The sequence below is a fragment of the Trichogramma pretiosum genome, unplaced genomic scaffold (genome assembly GCF_000599845.2).
Source record: "Trichogramma pretiosum strain Unisexual culture from Peru unplaced genomic scaffold, Tpre_2.0 scaffold3, whole genome shotgun sequence".
In the NCBI taxonomy this organism is placed as follows: Eukaryota; Metazoa; Arthropoda; class Insecta; order Hymenoptera; family Trichogrammatidae; genus Trichogramma; species Trichogramma pretiosum.
In genome coordinates this window covers 717,939-734,871 of record NW_019641698.1, presented here as the reverse complement: position 1 = coordinate 734,871, position 16,933 = coordinate 717,939, and the positions used below count along the sequence as shown (strand labels likewise).

The window sequence follows — 16,933 nt, the reverse complement described above, 5'->3', positions numbered from 1 at the left end:
AACTGCGCGCAAAAATATATATCGGAATAAAGCATATACAAAGGGCGCAGAGATTCGCAAAAAGATGCTGCGTCAGTGACCGGCGACGCATCTGCAAATTTTAATGTCCATTGGAGTTGTGCTATAATACAAGCACAGCATCGTGTCGATAGGCTTTTTTCGACTTCGTATTATGCGGCTTGCTTTTTCATCCCTTGCTTGCAGTGGCGTTTTTGCGATTTAATTTTTTAGTAACGCTGTGGCAGTTGTAAGGAAATTAGTTTACAAAATTATTACTTGCGCCATTAATGTTAAAAAATGAAAAATTTTTTTAACAAAATTAAGATGAATTTTGTTGTTTTTAAATCTTTATTGACTTACTGACATTTCAGTTTGATTGAAAGTGTATTTTACAATGTTGATATATCTTAGCATTATTTAAACACTATATCACTTACAAACTACACAGATACAGTAGATAGTGAATAAAAGTAAATGCAGGCTTACATCCTGCTCTTAACATTGACATAAAAATTACAATGATAGTCATTGAAGATGATTTTTGTATAAATTCTTATGCTCCAAGAAATGTATAGGTTTCATATACTGAACTGTAAGTTGGTTCAATCTTGTAAAAAATTCTCAAAATCTTACATTCTTAATAACAAATACTATTATATACATGTTCTTATATATTATTTTGAAACAATAAAAAAATTGAGTCAAAACAATTTTTTAAGCCCAGTTGTCTTCTGAGCGACCAAACTTGTAAACGAGAGATCCAAAAAAGATGAAAACATTTTGTAAAAACAAACCAATTCCGGGCCATGAATGTTTCTCAGCTAAAAAAAGATAATGATTACAATCAATTAAATCCTATCATTGACACTGCAATATAAGTTTAAATTGTATTTTTTGAAAGTGCATTGTGTTTACATACTTGATGCAATGAAGTCAGCAAAAAGAATCCAACAAGCTGCAATAACAGCAGCGAATCCTAACACTAATCCAATGAACAGCCATCCTCTGGCTCCAGTGGATCCTAAGCAACCTCCATTGAAACTGTCTCCTCTAATTTGAGCATTTGAAACTGAGTTCACCCTGTAATAATAAATTGTTGAGTAAAATGATCCTTGAATTTTCATAAAAATTTGGTTTTTCAAACTGTTACATACATGAGGAGTGATATTGTACCCAAAATTCCACAAACGTGATATGCGCTTGACATTTCAGATGGATATTTTGCATGTGCATCAATCATGAACCACCATCCCAAAAAAAACTGAAATTCAGAAACAGTAGAAAATTAATATTTTGGTTCTTTTGCAAAACTAATCAAGCAAAAATGAACATATTTTTATGACTAAAAAGGGTTGCAATTTATGCAGAAAAGAATTCATAAACTTTTTGTGGGCATTTTGAATATATAATGTACGCTTGAACATTCTTTAATTTTAGTCATGTAAATTCATCATCAATCAGCAAAATTTAAAGCACAATTAACTAAGATTTCATAATGTTGTAGGTTAATTTCATTTGCTTTAATTTGCCCTGAAAGTAACAATGGCAGGTGACTATTCAAGTGTTACAGTGAAGTTACTACTGAAGCTCGAAACCTTGTGTTCGTTACTTTACTTTGCTTCAAAAAAAAAAAAAAAAAGAAGATCGAAAATCATATAAATGCACTCGAAACAGTCATCTACCGAGGGCTTACCAGTGTTCCAGCGAGCATCGCAACCAATGCATTTTTCTTTTCTCCGTTCTCGGAAAACCACACACACGTAGGCATTTGAAAATTTTCAAAACACGAAGCCATGATGATTAAAGCTTTTTTTTATTCGAACGACGACGAGATGTGGACGATTGCAAGGGGTCTAATCTCCGACCGAACTTGATACGCAGCTTGAATTTTTTTGTCAACAAGTACAAAGTAAATATATATGCCTTATACAACTGACAGTCCGCGAAGCTTCAGGTGATTTGACGTCTTGCGTTGCTGAGAAACCGAGAACTAAAGACAACTCGTTGATAATGAATCGCGACAGTAGAGACTGTCGACCCTGTTTTGTGCGTCTGCGGCAAACTGCAGTATCAATTTACAATAATGCGATCGTGCGGCGTTTAAACGCACTTGCGCCGACTTTTACACTCGTAACTCTGACGAAAGTACGAAACTCACGACCACGTCGTGACTTCATACGCAGGCCATGTGCTATCCAACCTCCAGTACGTTTTCATCTTTTCCAAGCCGACGACATTAGTGTATTGGTTGTGTACTCTGTCAGTGAACATCGATATTTAAAAAGTAAAAGATAAATAAAACAACAATGACGAAAAAAAAGGCTGGTGAAGACGCTGAGTATACTGGTACGATATAACTTTTTTTGCCCATGTATTTTATTCTATCAAGTTCATTGAAAGTAAACGTTCTTCGAAAATAACACGTGCTCCGGGATTGCTGCAAAATATTTTTAGATAAAAGGAAGTGCTCGAAATTTCTCTATCAAAATGTTTTTCTTCAAATATGTTTTTACATAGAAGTGTACAGTAAAAGTTCTGAAAAACGCGTTGAAAAATACTTTCACTCATTCTTGAATATTTCCCTCAAGGTTATGATGCTCAAAACAAATTGAATGATTTATTTTCAGTGGTTGGATGTCGATTTGACAAAAACTCAGACTTGGATCATATACGGATAAAGAAACATTCTGTCAGGAATCATGAACAGGAACACCCTAAAGGAAGAACTCTATTTGTGTTGGATGTTCCACCTTATGCCACAATGTTGTCGTTGCAACGTGCTTTTGAAGAACTTTGTGGTCCGGTGGAGGCCGTTTATTTTCAACAAAATAAAGACAGCCCAACTGTACAAGCTAGTGACTTACAAATGAAGGAAAAGGCAATCAGAGGATTTAAAACTGCTTATGTGGTATTCAAAAATTCACAATCCTTGGACAAAGCTGTACAACTTGATAAGAGCTCTGTACTTACTATGAGTACAGATAAATGTCCAATGCTGGTAGGCTTGAAAAGTGAGTAATAAAAAACTCTTTTGGTTTTATATTATAGAATCAAAAATTATTTTATCATATATTTACAGAATACATAAAGAATTACAACTCGCAAATACCACACCAGCAAGTGCTGAAAGAAAGAGTGACTGCTTACCTGAAAGCATACGATAAAACTGTGACGATGGAAGCAGAGGCAGAAAAAGCTGCAGAAGAACCAGATGCAGATGGGTGGGTTACTGTCACTAGTACAAAGAAAAGAGGAAAATCTGGTGTACCTAGAAAAGCATCTGTAATTGAGAAAATACACAAGAATGAGGAGAAGAAAAAAATACAAAAGACACTAGTTAACTTTTATCGAGGTGAAATTAGGCAACGAAAAAAATTAGGTAAATATTAAAGCAATCATTTTCTTTCATCTTTAAAATGTTCACTGACTAACTCTATCTTTTTTATTTCAGAATTAGAAGAATTGAAGAAAAAATTCGAATTGGATAAGAAAAAGATAGAACTTATGAAATCAACTAGAAAATTCAAAGTTTTCTAAAGTAAAATTATTTCATAAAAATTCTTGTCATGAAAATGTAAATACATCGTAATGAGTTTTTTGTAGACTTAAGTTTTTGTACAAAATGAGCAGATTTTAAATACATCTTATTTTTAAGAAACTCTTGGGCCTACAACGTTTATTTCTTTTAAAAATAGATATTGATGTTTATCATTAAGCTAGGTCATCCTATGAAAGATCAATAATTTAGATACTTTTAACATTGTTTCCATCCATTCAATAAACGAATAATACTACCATATTGAAGAACATTTTCAAAGTTGAGTTAGTCTCAAGTTTTTTTCTTCTTTTAATTCTTTGCCCCCGATTTGTAGCAGATAAACCTCTTTGTTCATAATCTATGTTAATAATGTATCACTTTCTCAGCTCTTAATGCCCTAAGATTTTATTGCATTATTGTCAAATTTAAACGAAAAAAAAAACACGAAAACTGATATTTTTAACATTCCTCATTTGTCAGTGTCTGTTATGAACATGTATTTTAAACTCGAAATTCGTCAAATAGGCAGGCCACGCTTCAGACTTATCGTAGTCTGAAAAGTATTTTTAATGCAATAAATAAAAGCTGAAAACATTAGCCAAACAATTGGCGACTTTCTTCAGTCGATCAACAAACTTTTTTTGTGTAAATTTATACAACTGACGTGCTTTCAACTTCTATGCTAATACCTAGAATTGAAAATCTGACAATTTGCGAGATTTCAATCGTTGCATAATACATAATAAAAGGTTAAAATTATATTAAACTTTTAATTATTGCTGCTAATTATTTTGAATCTTAACGATAAAATAAAATACATTCAAAAAGTAGCCCCCTCAACGAGCCCCCTCCGCTTTCACTGCGCGACTCTCATGCTCACTGCTCAGTCAAGTCTGCTGTGCTGTCTGCTCCACGCCAAAATAAAAGCCGCCCATGTGCCTAAGCTGTGATTGTTCTTACTTGAGAGCTAGCGCATTTTTGTGGCATTCGTGAATTTCTAAATTTTTGATACCCTCCAGTCTCAATTTTGTTACATCGATCTTGTCAGATTAATTCATCAATTTATCAATATCTCAAAAAACTTTTATAAAATACTTTCGGCATCTATCCATTAATCTAATCTAGGTTAGCGGTTCACTACCAGCGAGATAGAAGTTGATTCTCTACTTATTCAAAAAATGACTGATTTTGTTGATCTTGGATTTGCCGTGGAGTGCGAAGATCCTTGGCTATTAGAAAGTAGATTTTTTCCCAGTAAAGTGGGTGGTAAACCAGCATGGTTAAGCTTAAAAAACATACCGAATTCCGAAAAACTTGCATGCGATTACTGTAAAGAACCTACTGTTTTCTTGTGTCAAATATACGCACCTTATGAAAAAACTGAGAAAGCTTTCCATAGAACTATTTTTGTATTCATCTGTAAAAATTCTTCATGCTGCAAAGAAAATTCCAATGGAAACTTGAAAATATTTAGATCACAGTTGGAGCGAGTGAATGAGTTTTATCCTGCAATACCACCAGTGGAAGAATGCAATTGGCGAACTGATTTGCGTAAGTTAAAACTCATTTTTTTTATCAATTATAATTTATTAACTATTCTAAAATTATCTCTTAAATGGATTTGAACATGAATTTCTCATCATTTTCATTTTTTATAGGTATAGAGAATTTGGTTGACATTTGTTTTGTGTGCGGAATTGCTGCTCCATATAAATGTTCAAAATGTAAAAAAGTCAAGTACTGCAGTCAACTTCATCAAGTATCGCATTGGAAAAATGGACATAAAGCTAGTTGTGGTACCGAAGCAAAAGAACTTAGTCTTGAAAAAAATCAATTTCTATTTCCTGAGTTTGAACTTGACATGGAAGAAGAAGTATATTCTGAAAAAAGTGATGCTGACGTTGATGTAGCTGGAGAATTGAAAAAAATTGAAGAACTTAAAATAAATGGACAAGTTTCATTACAGTCTGAAGAAAATGTAGATGAAGATCTACTTAAAATGGCAAATGGTGAAGTTGACAAGACGTTATTGAAATTTAAAAAGAGGATTCAAAATGCACCTGATCAAGTCATAAGGTAAAATTATTTAATTTTTCCCGAATATGTGTGAATTAATCCAATAATAGAATTATTTATATTTGTTTATTTTTTGTGTAAAAGGTATAATTTAGGAGGACAACCATTGTTTGTTTCATCAAGTGATCAACCTTCTGAAATTCCAAATTGTGAAAATTGCAACAGTTCAAGGCAATTTGAATTTCAGATAATGCCACAACTATTAACTACTCTGAAAATAGATAGTTCTACAGACTGTATACACTGGGGTACAATAGCAATTTACACATGTAAAAATTCATGTGAACCAATTGCAGATTATGTGCCTGAATTTGCATGGAAACAAGAATGATAAGAATACTAATCCATCAAATCAAAGATTTAAAAAATTTAAATTAATTTATAATTTAAAATATTAAAATATTCAATGTTGAATATTTGAGTGTAAAATAATGAATAATTGTAAACATAAGATAATAATAGACATATACAATTTAATAAATTTATTTTCATTTCAAAGTTCATAGTCATTTTCCATTATCATAATAAAATGATACCACATCAGTTGATATGTTAATTTTTCTATGGAATAGATATCTCTTTGATTCAAAAATTTGTATACAGTATTTGCATTAGAATATAAAATCTTGTATTAACATATTTTGGCAAATTCTTATTGCTGTATTAAATTATAAATTATTCACTCTTTCATGCTCATTTTTAGATTATTATCAATTCTAACCAATTTTTGATAACTTTCAAAGCAGTAGTTCCTGAAACATCTCAAGTCTAGTTTTGTCACTTGCTTCGTGATATTTTGTGAAAGATCAATAGGATCCTGAATACACATTGGGGAATCAAATCTAAATAATTCTAATTCCTCTGTTTGTAATCGCAATTTATATAGTGCCATTTCTTCAGGAAGATCAGTAATATCAACAAAGTTTTTTCTTTCTAAGACTTTGCCGAGATATGGACAAACCACTTTTGTGTGAAAATCAAACTTGGCATAAAATTGAAAAAATCCTTGTAACAGATCTTTGACAGTAAGATTAGTTGATTTTACAGGAATAGGTTCATAAAATCCACAGTTCCAACCTGAAATATTTTTTTATAATTAATAAAGTTTCAATATAAAAAATTTGAATGAATATTAAAAAAAAATACCATCAATAAAATTTGATTCATTTTTCAATTTTAATAGTTCATGAACACTGGGAAATATTCCCTTGTTTTGCAAATAAAATATGGTAAACCAAGTTATAGCATAAGCATTTATAAGTTGGGTTCCATATAAACCAAATACAAGAAACCATTTTTTTAAAAACAAAATCAGTTCTCTACATTGTTGGAGAGAAACAACGTAATTCCTGTAATAAATAAAAATTTATTATTTTTTTAATAATATAATCAATATATTACTTAAAATATCAAAAATACCTTATCAAATTAGATTTTTCAACTCCTAATCCACTCATAAAAGATACATCACATTTTAAATGCGTTCTCCTATGTAGAAGTTTTAGAATAGGTACCCTAGCTTGCGTTAAAATTTTATCGACTTTCCAAGTGTCTCTTCGAATTATCATAAAATTATTTTTTATAGCTTTGATGTACTTTTTACTGGCATCTTGTGTCCCAATTTCACTATAACTATTTTCACAATCTAAATATACATCTACGTCACTATTCATCAAACCCAAATCAGACCTTCTTGATCCAAATCCATATGCCTTGACTAATGGATATACTGGTCTCACAGTGTCTTCAAGACATTCTATCAATTGTTTTTCTTCTTTTTTTTGTGTATACTTGACTTTATTTGACTCTTTAAGTAAGTCTGTAATATGTTTATCCATACAACTTAATAAATTTTCAGCAGTCTTCCACATTTTTGGAAGAATGGATCCATGCTTTTTCAAATTAAGCGTATGAAACTTAGTTTTATAATGTTCAGTATAATCTGATAAACCATACCAACATGTTGAGCATGCATAACAAACATTCATCTTATTTTCAGCATCTGATTGTCTGGCATTATCAATGTGCTCTGATTGCTCCAAATGTTTTGCAATTTTTATTTCTCTTTCACAAACAAAATTGCACAAAGAGCAGTAAAACCTATCAACATGGTACCAAGAATCTTGTGCATTGAGTTCAAACCTTTCCCATATCAACTCAATTTCTTCTTTCCAAGACTTTATTTTTGAATTATGAGTTTTTAACTTCATATGATCTTCAATAAGGCAGGCTGAATTTAAAATACTAGTTTTACAAGCCAAACATTTGACATGGTCTTCTGATTCAAAATCTTTAATGATACATGACTTGGCAAGATCTAAAAAGCTAAATTTTTCTTGCTGTTCATTAAGATTGTCTTTAAATTCTTTTTCTTCTTCTAGAATATCATGTAACTTAGAAGTATGCTCTTCCAACTGCAAATGTTCATACAGGTATGATATATCATCAGGAAATTTTTTTGTGCATGGAATACAGAACCTGGCATTATTTAAAGAAAAAGTTAAAGAGGCACCAAATTGTAACTCACCCATGTTCTTGCAACCAATATTATAAATGTTTTGGTTTCCATCATCTATAAAAGTAGAAATATAACTTTGTCCATAGTCTGAAATATCTAAATTGTAACTCTCTCTACTTTTAAGTTGTCTAAATTGTCTGGAATTCTTGTATTGTCTTCTACTACTTTTTCTTGTAGCTTTGTCATTGGTTTTATTCAAGTCCAAGTTTTTTACCATATCTTCAATTATTTCAACATTATTTAAGTCTACATTATTCTTAAATTCTATTAAAGTTTTTAGTTTCTTCAAATGATTTATAGATGAATAATGATTAAAAAGATCCAAAAAACTTTTGTATTGTTTATAACAAAGAAAACATTTATACATGGAAAATTTTGTCTTCAAAGTATTCATGTTTGAACCTAATCTTATATGGTTTTCTGGATAATAATTAAAATACCCATCTTCTTGTAATTTTAATTTGTCACAATTTTGCAGAATATTAATATTCATGTCTGGACAATTGGTTTTCAAAAATTCTAAAAAATAATTTTTATCTTGGGTATCTTTTTCTAATTTAATATGTTTATCAGTATAAGTCAAAAATCCCAATTCCTCTTCATGAATATAAGATTCTAAATGTTTTATCATAGCTAAATCGTTTTCTACTACATAATCACACAATAAGCATGTTAATTCATTTTTATTTTCACAAGATTTGATCCTGATTAAGTCAAGGTTTAAATTGATTTCTTTAAAAATATGAGACAAGCAATGAAAATTGACTGATGTTTGTTTTAAACCAATTATAGCATCACAGTCCATGCAAAAGTAATAGTTATCTTTCTTATTAAAAACAGATCCAGTTTTGAATTTATTAATTTTGAATGTTTCTAAATGGTCATTATGTGTTGCTGAATCCATGTGTGCAATAACTTCTTTTCTTGTTTCAATGGTACTGTCACAGCATCTACATAAATATTGTTTAAATGAGGGTTTATATCTGATTTGATTGTGTCGCAGTTGCATCCAAAATACAGCTGCAGGCTCCGTTGCAGTATCTTTGTCAGTCGTAATCAATCCTTTTGGATTTTGTTGTGGTTGCTTTTTATTTGTGTCAATAATTCTTGATTTATTTTCCTTATCCTTTGGACTATCTGTTTTAGAAAACGGTTTATTGACATAATTTTTTATATCATAAAGTCGTAGGTGATTTTTGCTCTCCAAATGATTATTTAACATTTGGCCAAGCTTTGACTCGCAAATCATACAGTGGTACAATTTTATTTTGAAAGTAATGCCATTTTGAATCAGATGTTTATAATTAGCCTCTGTTAGTGAGACAAGTCGTTTGACTTCTTTAATTTGAGGTATTTTGTCCCAGCTGAAGGCCTCCGCTCTTTCTTTATGAACTGGCTCTTCGGTGTGCTTCACAGCTTCTTGATAAGTACTTTGTGGAATATTATACCGACACCAATGACATTTCAAATCCTTGCCGTCTTTAGCAATGCCATTTTCAAAAAGAACTCGAAACATTTTATCGGCTTTTTTTATTGTCCTCTAAATTGACGAAAAATATCAGTTCGTCTTGGAAGAATAGCGATAAAAATGGAGTCAATTAATAACACCCGAAAGTAGACACAGCCGAAATATGGAGCACAATAAGAATATAACCTGTTTCGAAGTTGCAGAAGACTCTTACGGCGTGGCACAGTTCCAATATCAAAAACGTAAATTGCAGTGTATACAATTTCAACTAGTAGGTAATAAACGATACGTTCAGTGATAAGATAAGCCTCGGACTGTGCTCGCGCGATTAAAAGAGTAACACGAGTAATGATCACTGCTCGACGAGACTTTAAATTATTTTCTGCAGTGTATCTTGTACGCGCGATAGGTGATTGTTATTGCTGCAATGCTCATATGTATATGTTACGACGGTGTTGCTGCGATGACGTCACATCGGACACATGGACTCTCATGTGGGGCTTCGCGGCGGTGGCTGTTTATAAAGGCCGCAGGAAATATAAAGAAGAAAAAAAATTTTCGAATGAGTTTATCCACGAATGATTTTTACACCTGTCATTGCGTCATCGGTGACTTTTATTCAACGCGAGAAGTAATCACTGCATCAAATATTCGTTTGAACGAATGTAACGTTTGGTATAAAATTTTATGTAGAAAAAATGAAAAAATGCAGGTAAACGTATTAGAAATTGAAAATGTTCACGTTTGAGCCACTCGAAAAAAAAATTACGTAAATGTATAGTTATCAAATTTTTTCAACTCGAGTATTATTGCTCAGAAATATCCTATATGATTGAAATGGGGAAATTTAGAAATTTGAACCTGCGATTTTTTTTTAAATAAAATGTTAAGTTTGGAATTTATACTCTGTTATGGTGTCTTGACACTAGATGTCACTTCGCTTGGGACTGTTCCCGCAAGCGATGGGGTACGGTACTTGCTATATTCGAACTCCGACGATTAGATCTGTCATGGTATAGATCATGATTTTTTGAGTCATCTATTCTAAATCTACCTCCTTGGGCAATCATAAAATTGCTTCAATATATAAATCCTTTTCAATTCATCGATTATATAATTCTAATGTGAAATTAGGAGCCATCAAATATTTCAAATTGGAGGCTTCGATCGAGTTATCGACGAAGTCTTTATATAAAGCTAATATCTACACAAGTTATCGACGCCTTATAAATCAGATTCTAATAACAATGCCATAGAAACTGCACAAGCCCAAGCGGTCAAAACGTTTTCTAAAATACATAATCAATGCGAGTTCATCAGTCTTATTTAGAAAAATGTATTATCTCGGCGCTTAAAACTAATTAAGATACCAATTCCAATTATGAAACAAATGTGAAGATTAATTTTGATAATCAGTTTCAAAAGTGATTGCAACGATCGCCTTTAGAAAACAATAATAGAAATACGCGTCAACGGATTAGTCGATACAATCGAAAATCAAAAAGTTTGAAAAAAACATTCGACCGTTTTCAAAGTCAAGCCTATACGAGTTACAGGTATTCTTCTGCGACACGCGCTGCGCGAAAAATGTAATAAAAATTTGAAAACCGGCTAGTCACTTGTTGCATAAACTATACTGCACGTTATTTTTTCTTACTTTTTTTTTTTATTTTTTTATTTTTTTACGGTCGAGCAGTATATACCTGGACACAAAAGTAGATGACGTAAAAATTTATAAATAGACATCTCGAGAAGGGGATATACGTATGGAAATTCGTGCCTGTATGCAGAAAAGATCGAAATAAGATTTAATAGATGGCATACAGCATACAGCAACAGCAGAGAGAGTTCAGAGAGTCGACAGGGTGGGAGTAGAAGAAGCTTCCGCGTGCTGCGAAATATATGTACGCGTTCTCGGGTGAGAGAGGCACGTTTTGCAATATAAGTATATTGTGCATTGGAACGAGAGAAGCCGCGCTGTCGAAAAAGGAGTCGCTGATACTGTGTATGTGTGTGTGTGTGTGCGAGTTTACGCGGCGCGGCGTCTACGCCGCAGCGGTGCACATTATAAACTCTAGTTACCCTCGGGCCGTCGCGGCGATCGGTCTTTGCGTATAGTACCAACGTCTCGTGCAGTCTGGCTCGTGCAAATTGTCACCTCGCAGTGATTTAAAGAGAATATAAATCAATCGACTGGAGACGATCGTTTCGCTAATATAATCACGCGAATGAAATTCACGTCGATATACCTATTTTCAATTTTCTCCAGATGATTCGAGTGCATTGTAATATAGCGAGATAATGTAAATGCATCGATGTACGATTCGCGAGGCCGACTGCATTACACTGCACCCGTACATTCATGTATAAATAATATAAGCATCGAGAGCGCCAAATTAGCACGACTGCGATATACATATAAGAAGTGCGGCAGCACGTGCGTGCATTATAATGAGCAGTGCATGAGAGCGCCGGTGCATTAGAGAGCGGACCATAATACGGGCTAATATAACAGTATATATACGCCTATTATACAAGTTGGGGGCCTCGAAGCGGACTCTTTTACATATATAGGCATCTGCGACTGTCTTATATATACACGAAGAAAAAAGAAGTCGCACTCGACAAAAAAGAAAACTGTCTTCTTCGGTTCTCGGTTCGACGGCGGCGCCCCAGCAGCAGCGGCAGGTATATATATAGGCGTGCGCGACGTTAGTAGACATATATATCTATACACGTCGAGATTGCGAGAGAGAGAGAGAGAGAGGCAAAACAGATCTATATATACGTAGTTGGTACACTGGCACGCTTCTTGCAGTCGACTACCGTACGGCAGTCGCGAACGGACTGACTGTGCCGAGAGCAGCAGCGGCAGCAGCAGCAGCTACTGTGTACACACTAGTTACATACAATACACACACGCGCCAGTCTGCCGATAAGGCATCGATTGTGTGTAGTGCTGCTTTTTTTTCTGAATGTGCTTTAACAAGTCGTCGTGATTAGTGCTACGAACGAGCAGCAAGTGCGTGTGTACACATATTGAAAGAGAGAGGAGAGACACGATATTATTGTGTCGTGTGCCGCCGACAAAAGAGAAGCGCCGCGCGCCGATAATAATCGTCGTCGTCGTCGTCGTCGTCGTGTGTTTAACGCCGTGTATATAGCGCATATATACAATACGTCAAGGATTGTTGACGATATAGGCGAATCTCTTGCATACGAAGCGTCGCTTTCTCTTCAAGACATCTTTTACCCTCGCTGTCGAGCGATGAAAAAAGGAGCACGAGTTGCAAAGTTTACGCGAGTGTGTATATAAACAGACGAGTGCGCGGCGTGTGTCGACAGCAGCAGCGGTGCATTACACCTGTGTCGACTGACACTCGGAGTCCACAAGCCAGTGGGGATCGTCGTCGTAGCCGCAGCATAAGCAAATCCGCAGCATCCATCCGTCACGCAGCAGGACGACGCTCGGTTTTTATCCGTATACCCGCAGTAAGGTTAGGTTCGCTTGCTTTTTCTTTCTTTCTTTCTCTTATAACGTATATACAGCATGTAATACCTACTGATACTAATACTATCGCGTTTACGTTTCAAAAAACTTTCACCCGCACGCTGCTGTCCTCGTTTGCATCTCGACACACGTCGACCGTGTTTCATCCGTAAGGAAATCTCCCGAACCTTCGTCGTGTTGTCATTGTCGTTAAATTGTTTTTTTTTCCTCAACGATTATCGTTGCTTCACGCGAAAAGTGAGTTGTCACGTTGACGTCGAAATTATTTTATTGGGTAAATGTTGCTGCTGACGCCGCTGCTGCGCAAAGATCATTAAGTCGAAAACATTGATTTTTACGCTCCAAATGACGTTCGGTTTGTTTATTATCTTATTTTCGCATCTGCCAGCAGCGAAAGCAGTCATCCCCTCGATTGCTCAATAATAACTTTTTTAAAATATAAGCTGTACGCACAGAGAGCTTAGCTTACGATTTGATAAAACGTACATCGTATGGTTGTTTATTTTGGGAAAACTGCCTCTCTCTCGAAACCCACTCGAGATGTATCATCAAGCGGCACGGGGGTCTTCGACCTTTCATAGACATTTAAGCTCTCTCTCTTGTGCTATGTATGTATGCCGTGTCGTCGTGCGCGGCCGGCCCGTGCAGTACACGAGACTCTAGTAGATATATATAATATGCTCCGTGCAGGATACACAAATAGATCGATCGAAACTTGTGATGTGACAACGCGTGTCGTAGTCGTCGTAGTTGCGCCGGGGCGCCTCGTCGATATACATGTGTACCATTATCCAATATATTACAACACATCTCATATGCATATGTATATAGGCAGCAATAGCAGCAAGCCCAATTAAATGTAACGTCGCGTTGTATTTTTTAGTTATCCGTTTAATTGAATAATTATTCGACGCAGATGCGTATGGAAGCAATTACGCCGCCGCCGCCGCCGCCACGGCGTGCACAATTCTAAATAATTGCGCAATGCGACGACGACTACGATATTTTGATTGGGAAGCCCACCCGTAGCTCGTATATATTATGGCAGTAGTCGTCTGCGCTCGTTTACTTGGAAATGGTAGAAACTCGAAACCTTACAGCGGTACACCTGTACGAGATGTGCGTTGCGTTTGTCGAGATATAGTATAGTACGAGAGAGAAAAAAGCAAGAACTAGTAAGAAATATTATTATTACGTTTCGGTCGACGAATACGAATACGCGCGCATTTCTCGAGGTGCATTTTTATATATGTATTTAAAATGTACACGAGTCGTGCCGCACGCGTAATTATTTTAAATAGCCGCGCGCGACTTAGATAACGGTACAAGCTCAATAGCATAATTGTGTGTACAAGCACATACGCGAGGTTTGCTCGCTTACTTTTATTATACTTACTTATATTTATACACCTACCTTGTGTTTGCGTCGTTAAGCACCTCTCCTCGCGTGTGCTAGCCTGACTGACATGTCACTCGGCGTCGACCGAGTGTTTATAAAAAAAAAGAAGAAAAAAACAATTACGACGTCCTAACGACGAAGCTATATATCAACGTATTAACAACGGAAATACCTACTCCGTTCGAGATTGGGTATTAAATCGGCGATAATAATTCAGCCCCCCCCCCCCCTAGTCTATATATTTTACGCGGAAATCGCATCTGTCCGATTGCAAAAAAAAAAAAAGAAGCCGGTTCTCGCGCGCGGACGAGCAATATGTAGACCAGTGTGGTAACTGCAGCTCTCTCTCTATAATGCATATATATCTATACAATGGAGAGAAAAAGTCTCGATCCCGTTTTCTCTGCGCTGCTTCGTATACGTATTTTACACAGCCGCAGAGCGTCAGGCAGGTACCGTTCGTTTTCTTCTTTTTCTTCTTCCCTCTTCGCTGCACTTTCGCCTAAACCGAGGCCAGCCGAGAGACTCCGTTGTGTACATGCGGGCTCTCTGCGGGCTGCGTATGCGAGTATCCGATTTTTCGAATTTTTCCTCGACTCGGCTATAATTTTGATGCGTGTGTAGATAACTCAGGTCTGGATTAGGTGCTGCGGTGATGAATACAAAATTTAATTACTTTCAAAATGATCGTGCGCGTATCAATAGGAACATCAAAGCTGTTTTATTTATTTATTTATTTATATTGAAATCTATTCATTTGGAAAAATACTACAGACGTGTTTCTAATCATCGCTAATTTTGATCTGTAGACTCCAAGCAAACATGTCACAGATCTATATTCGTTAGCTGGTTGAGGTTGATCGTATCACAGGCACACGATTGAAAAAACAAAAATAGGACTTAAATGCCATTTCGCGAAGAAGTCAAAATTTCTGCGCTCGACCGTGAAAGCGCGTCTCCGTGATCTGCATTGTTTTGCTCCCGAATCGCCTTATATATATTTCTTCCATGCGAATATTATCTAGAACATGATGCATTTTTCCACGCAAAAGTTACATGACCTGGAACGGGCACACGTTTTTTTTTCTATTTAACTCTTGATACCTCTCATTGAGCGTCCAGCATTTTCCTTTCGGAAGAAATAGAAAAATAATCGTTCGATACGAGTCATTTCGTCTCTCACCTAGATAATATATCGAGCTTTGCAGAGATTTTTACGTCGTCGATCGTGTCGTCGTTGAAGCGTTTAATCGCGCGTTACAACCTGGAAAAAACTAGCTTTTTCCAAGTGACAAAGGCTAGTCTCATGTCTCTCTAGTAGTGCAGTGTGTTACTCGGCGCAAAATTATCGAGAATTATACTTCTCCGCGAGGCCTATAATAATCGGCGATTTTTTTTCTCTCTCTCTCTCTCGCTTCGAGCTGCAGTTCGCGAGCTGCAGTTTGTGCTGCTGCTGCTGCTGCTGCCGCTGCACTCGATAATATCTCGGGCTTGCTCCAAGTTCTCGCGTTCCGTATATTACCGTAGTATACGTGTGTATGTGTGTACGTGTTCTTGTTGTTTTAAAAATCGAACGTCGACGAGAGGGTAATATATCGATTAAATTTTCAAGGAGCTCGCGCGCCGCGATCGAGTTTTTTTTTTAAAGCCCGCATAATTGCGCCGCTCGCGAAACTTATACTGCAGCTATACGCGGCAGCAGAGCCTGGCTTTATAATTTGAATGCGCTTGGATTTTTACACACACACATACACGTATATAGAATAGATTACGTCGACGGAATCAACGTCGTCTTCGCTCGAGAATTACCAGCTTTATGACGCGCAATAATCGAGCTCATTGCCTTTATCAAGACGAAAAATAAGTTGGAATTTAAAAAATGTACAATCCAGTGAAAAAAACAAAGTTTATTAAGTGAAGCTGATCGTGTTAAATTAAGTAAGCTCGTCGTCGATGGGTTGATAAAAAAAAAAGAAGGTTTTTTTCCTCTCGTCTACTTAGCGCCCACGTCCATTAGATTCTCGTTCTCTCTCTCTCTCTTACTCTCTCGAGAGCCTCGCACACTCGCAGCTCGCGTAACATTCCATCAAGCGCAAGAGCAGCAGCAGCAGCAGCCGCACGTATCTTTCACTTTTCTTTTTCTCTCGGCTCCCACGTTCAACTCTCGTCGTCGTCGTCGTCGTGTGAGTATGTGTGTGTGTGTGTGTGTGTGTGTCCGTGCGTGTTAGTGCACGTATTGGCACATTTACGTGGTAAAAATTTCAAAGCTTACTTACACGGCACGTGTGCAACCGATGTAACGCTCCATGTAAAAGAGAGAGAAGTAAAATAAAAAAAAAATAAATCAAGAACGGAGGAACGGACTCGTGTGCGGCTGGCGGGCAAACGACGTAATAATATTTTCTCGCCGAGTGAATTCCCCC

General features: G+C 35.8%; 5 protein-coding genes across 6 annotated transcripts in view; 3 read left to right on the top strand and 2 right to left on the bottom strand.

Annotated features, from left to right (window-relative positions):
* Window positions 1-329: 329 nt before the first annotated feature.
* Window positions 330-2,032, bottom strand: LOC106652836 (transmembrane protein 50A). Its single transcript, XM_014371981.2, has 4 exons — window positions 1,694-2,032; window positions 1,155-1,261; window positions 920-1,080; window positions 330-821 (listed from the first exon to the last, which is right to left on the bottom strand). Exons 1-4 carry the CDS (start codon window positions 1,793-1,795, stop codon window positions 715-717), a joined length of 477 nt encoding a protein of 158 aa, XP_014227467.1. The 5' UTR covers window positions 1,796-2,032; the 3' UTR covers window positions 330-714.
* Window positions 2,033-2,185: 153 nt separating this feature from the next.
* Window positions 2,186-3,629, top strand: LOC106652835 (ribosomal RNA-processing protein 7 homolog A). Its single transcript, XM_014371980.2, has 4 exons — window positions 2,186-2,346; window positions 2,628-3,011; window positions 3,080-3,379; window positions 3,452-3,629. Exons 1-4 carry the CDS (start codon window positions 2,307-2,309, stop codon window positions 3,535-3,537), a joined length of 810 nt encoding a protein of 269 aa, XP_014227466.1. The 5' UTR covers window positions 2,186-2,306; the 3' UTR covers window positions 3,538-3,629.
* Window positions 3,630-4,449: 820 nt separating this feature from the next.
* LOC106652815 (programmed cell death protein 2-like) lies at window positions 4,450-6,008 on the top strand. The gene is made up of 3 exons (XM_014371954.2): window positions 4,450-5,089; window positions 5,197-5,614; window positions 5,699-6,008. Exons 1-3 carry the CDS (start codon window positions 4,717-4,719, stop codon window positions 5,943-5,945), a joined length of 1,038 nt encoding a protein of 345 aa, XP_014227440.2. The 5' UTR covers window positions 4,450-4,716; the 3' UTR covers window positions 5,946-6,008.
* Window positions 6,009-6,158: 150 nt separating this feature from the next.
* Window positions 6,159-10,010, bottom strand: LOC106652867. Its single transcript, XM_014372023.2, has 3 exons — window positions 7,034-10,010; window positions 6,761-6,963; window positions 6,159-6,691 (listed from the first exon to the last, which is right to left on the bottom strand). Exons 1-3 carry the CDS (start codon window positions 9,646-9,648, stop codon window positions 6,294-6,296), a joined length of 3,216 nt encoding a protein of 1,071 aa, XP_014227509.1. The 5' UTR covers window positions 9,649-10,010; the 3' UTR covers window positions 6,159-6,293.
* A 2,372-nt stretch (window positions 10,011-12,382) lies between these two features.
* LOC106652943 (probable beta-hexosaminidase fdl) overlaps window positions 12,383-16,933 on the top strand; it is a 51,119-nt gene continuing 46,568 nt past the window's right edge. Inside the window, exon 1 of one of the 2 annotated variants that reach the window (XM_023462333.1) lies at window positions 12,383-13,097. The gene's annotated coding sequence lies outside the window, so the exon portion shown is untranslated. The remainder of the gene's footprint in view (window positions 13,098-16,933) is intronic. The other variant, XM_014372142.2, reaches the window with a different exon arrangement.

Bases quoted from the DNA above. Each gene is read 5' to 3' on its own strand.
- LOC106652835 (XM_014371980.2), top strand. From the start codon at position 2,307: ATGACGAAAAAAAAGGCTGGTGAAGACGCTGAGTATACTG. The intron at 2,347-2,627 runs GTACGATATAAC...ATTTATTTTCAG, and splicing joins TGAAGACGCTGAGTATACTG to TGGTTGGATGTCGATTTGAC. The intron at 3,380-3,451 runs GTAAATATTAAA...TTTTTATTTCAG, and splicing joins TAGGCAACGAAAAAAATTAG to AATTAGAAGAATTGAAGAAA.
- LOC106652836 (XM_014371981.2), bottom strand. From the start codon at position 1,795: ATGGCTTCGTGTTTTGAAAATTTTCAAATGCCTACGTGTGTGTGGTTT. The intron at 1,262-1,693 runs GTAAGCCCTCGG...TCTGAATTTCAG, and splicing joins CGATGCTCGCTGGAACACTG to TTTTTTTTGGGATGGTGGTT. The intron at 822-919 runs GTATGTAAACAC...ATCTTTTTTTAG, and splicing joins TGCTGACTTCATTGCATCAA to CTGAGAAACATTCATGGCCC.
- LOC106652815 (XM_014371954.2), top strand. From the start codon at position 4,717: ATGACTGATTTTGTTGATCTTGGATTTGCCGTGGAGTGCGAAGATCCT. The intron at 5,090-5,196 runs GTAAGTTAAAAC...CATTTTTTATAG, and splicing joins CAATTGGCGAACTGATTTGC to GTATAGAGAATTTGGTTGAC. The intron at 5,615-5,698 runs GTAAAATTATTT...TTTGTGTAAAAG, and splicing joins GCACCTGATCAAGTCATAAG to GTATAATTTAGGAGGACAAC.
- LOC106652867 (XM_014372023.2), bottom strand. From the start codon at position 9,648: ATGTTTCGAGTTCTTTTTGAAAATGGCATTGCTAAAGACGGCAAGGAT. The intron at 6,964-7,033 runs GTATTTTTGATA...TATTTATTACAG, and splicing joins GAAAAATCTAATTTGATAAG to GAATTACGTTGTTTCTCTCC. The intron at 6,692-6,760 runs GTATTTTTTTTT...AAAATATTTCAG, and splicing joins TGAATCAAATTTTATTGATG to GTTGGAACTGTGGATTTTAT.